General features: G+C 39.5%; 1 protein-coding gene across 1 annotated transcript; it reads right to left on the bottom strand.

The window, feature by feature from the left end:
* Positions 1–403: 403 nt before the first annotated feature.
* LOC129759631 (nuA4 complex subunit EAF3 homolog) lies at positions 404–2,300 on the bottom strand. Its single transcript, XM_055757133.1, has 3 exons — positions 2,174–2,300; positions 1,989–2,106; positions 404–1,704 (listed from the first exon to the last, which is right to left on the bottom strand). The coding sequence occupies exons 1-3, from the start codon at positions 2,199–2,201 to the stop codon at positions 654–656; spliced, it is 1,197 nt and encodes a 398-aa protein (XP_055613108.1). The 5' UTR covers positions 2,202–2,300; the 3' UTR covers positions 404–653.
* Between the last annotated feature and the right edge of the window lie 479 nt (positions 2,301–2,779).

A 2,779-nucleotide genomic window follows, 5' to 3' on the forward strand; every position in this document is an offset into this window, starting at 1 on the left:
ATTTTTAATCACATGTTTTTATTTTTCAAGATAACATGTAACTCATTATGAATTCACTTTCGGTAATCTCAAGGTTTAATTAACACAACGTGTTTGTGGGTGTGTTTTGACTAAATATCCAGAATGAGTATGCTTACTAACTCTAAATACGTTTGATTGTTCACATTTTAATAGCAGCATGAAGATATCTAACTAGAAGACTATCACCTAACGTATTTTTAAGTACCTAATGATATTTTTGATTTGGAAAGCTCTTCTCGAGATCTTGATAATTTGCAATCAATAATCAATGACCGAAAAAAAAATAGAGAAAAACAAATAAGCGGTAAAGTAGGTAAATTATGTAATTCCTTAAAAGGATGTGATATCCCACGTACTACACACAAAAGAAGCTTCAGTTCACTAGTTTATTACTCCGGTCGAAGCATATTTTTAATTCAAAATAAAACCTGTCCGGCCAAGTAAGAATGTTTATCATTCTATTTTTATGATAAGTTATTCAAGTCTTAATAAGTCAATAAATCTTGCAGGTAAAATGTACGTTTAGAAATGAAGCAGCAAGCTGGCTTGCTATCAGTGTGTGGAGCAAATCAACGCGGCGGTTCCTCGCTGCTACCGGCGGTGGCTAGTTTGAGAAGCAAATACAGCGAAAATCATTGAGCCTTCCGATGGTACTCGGGACTGGTGTTCACGTACTGCTGCATGTTGAAATAGGTGGAGCTGTTTTTGACCAGGAACTTTAGGAAGTCCTGCACGTGACCGATCAACGATTGCACGCTTTTTTCGTCGAGTGCCGTGAACGCTAGCATGGAGCCGAGTTTGACGAACAGTCGAAGGAGGTGGAAAGAGCCGTAGATTTTCGCCATCGGGACTCCGGGGTTCGTTTGAATCATTTCGGCGTACTGGGGTCGTTCAAACTTGTAGAGCAGTTGCGAACCCAGCATAACGTTGAAATATTCGATTATTCCGTTCGCTATATCTTGAACGGCGGTTTCTTTTGTGGCCGTGGAGGCTTTGCTGGATTTTTTGTACTGTACGTAAGAGTCGACGATTTCTTGAACGGTAGTTTTAGCCGGGAGTTCGACCAATTTGTTCTGTCGAGAAATGGCATCCCAATCGTCAACCAACCAGGGTTTTAGTTCATCGGGAATCTTTACTTTGATTTCCACCTTCGAAAGAAACTGTTCCTCAGATTCTACGTTGGAAGAAGTGGTGTCGCTGCGGCCACGCTTCTTCTTAACTGAAGATGAGCTGTCGGTATCTTCAGATTTCCGTTTTTCAACTGGTGTCTCCTTCTCTTCAGATTTTTCTTTTGCAACTGCTGTTCCGGAGGTGGAAGGTGTCGAGCTGGCCGTTGCAGCGCCCTTCGTCGACGATCGACTACGACTGCTAGTTATACTGGTTGAAGCCACACTGGAACCGGAAGTTGTGGGTGTAACAGTACCAGGAGTTGCGCTGCCAGACCCAGCTGGACCAGAGCTAGAAGGTTCCTTCTCCTTGCCGGTCAGTTCCTTCGAAGGAGTCGAAGCACGTGAATCACCGCCATCCTTGCTGGAACCCGTGGAATCCGTTTTTTTAACCTTGGGATTCACTTTCTTGTTTTTGGCACCCAGGGATGAGTGCAATTTGCTCACCTCCTTCTGGCGCTGAACATTCGCTTCGTTGTATTTAAGCACTCGATTCTCCAGGACCCATTCGTCCCAGCTAAAAAAGATTGCACGGTTTTTAACCACACGCCCATTAAGTTGCGATACAATTTCAACAAAAACTTGATGCGATCAGATCAATTAAACTTTATATAAAGCAGTTCTATTGAGGAAGAACAACCTTTTCTGATAAGTATTGCCTGAATTAACATAGTTAATTTATAAATAATAAAAGGTTTTCGGTATCCGAGAATAAAAGCTATCTTTCTGGGTATAAATCCGGATCGCTCGGTTTCCCCTTCCATCGTAAAGAATTATAAAGCATCCAAATCATGTACTTACTTCTTGTTCCAGCCGGCGTAGTGGACAAAATATTTCACCTGCTTGTCCTTGGTGACCGTACTTTTCAACATTTTGGCTTCGTAGATCAGAGGTCCATGGAAGCAGAGAACTCGCTCGCCTAAAAAGATTACAAAATTTAAGGAAAACCATCACGGCTAGGACTGAACAGTCTAAACCCAAATTACCTTCAGTAAATTTCAGTTTGGGTGGCATCGTTTTAGGTTTCCGTAGTTGAGTTTTAGCAGGAAAATTCCACAAAATAATCAGCAGCCGCAAATAAATCCACCGTTTTTGTTTATGTTTTAGGTAAAAGTTTTTAGTTTTGGTTTTTCTCTCTCTCTCGCCGAACGCCGCAGCCCAGCATTTTTCTCTTGATCGATTTTTGCACTCAAAGAAAATTTTGGTTTTTGAATTGTGTGAATGTTCACACTAACTAAATAGTTTTTCTGCAGTTCACCTAAGAGCTGTGTTTAGGCAGAGAAAAACCTGGTATTTAAACCAAATCCAAATTGATTTTGATTTAAAAAAATCTTTTGAAACAAACTCCTTTTTATTATAATAATTTTTGAAACAAAGGATTTATTCTTTGAACTAAGAAAAAACTTTGATTCAAAGAATTGGTTATTTCAAAGGTGAAAAATTCTTTGAAGTCAATGAAAACGGATTAGAAACAAGAAAAAATTATGTCACAGAATCAAAAATGTTTTCCTTTGTTTGGAGACTAAACAAAGGAAAATTCCTTTGTCCTAAAAAACTTTTTCGCTGCATGTACGAAAACATACAAAAAACTG

The sequence above is a fragment of the Uranotaenia lowii genome, unplaced genomic scaffold (assembly GCF_029784155.1).
Source record: "Uranotaenia lowii strain MFRU-FL unplaced genomic scaffold, ASM2978415v1 HiC_scaffold_216, whole genome shotgun sequence".
Lineage (NCBI taxonomy): Eukaryota > Metazoa > Arthropoda > Insecta > Diptera > Culicidae > Uranotaenia > Uranotaenia lowii.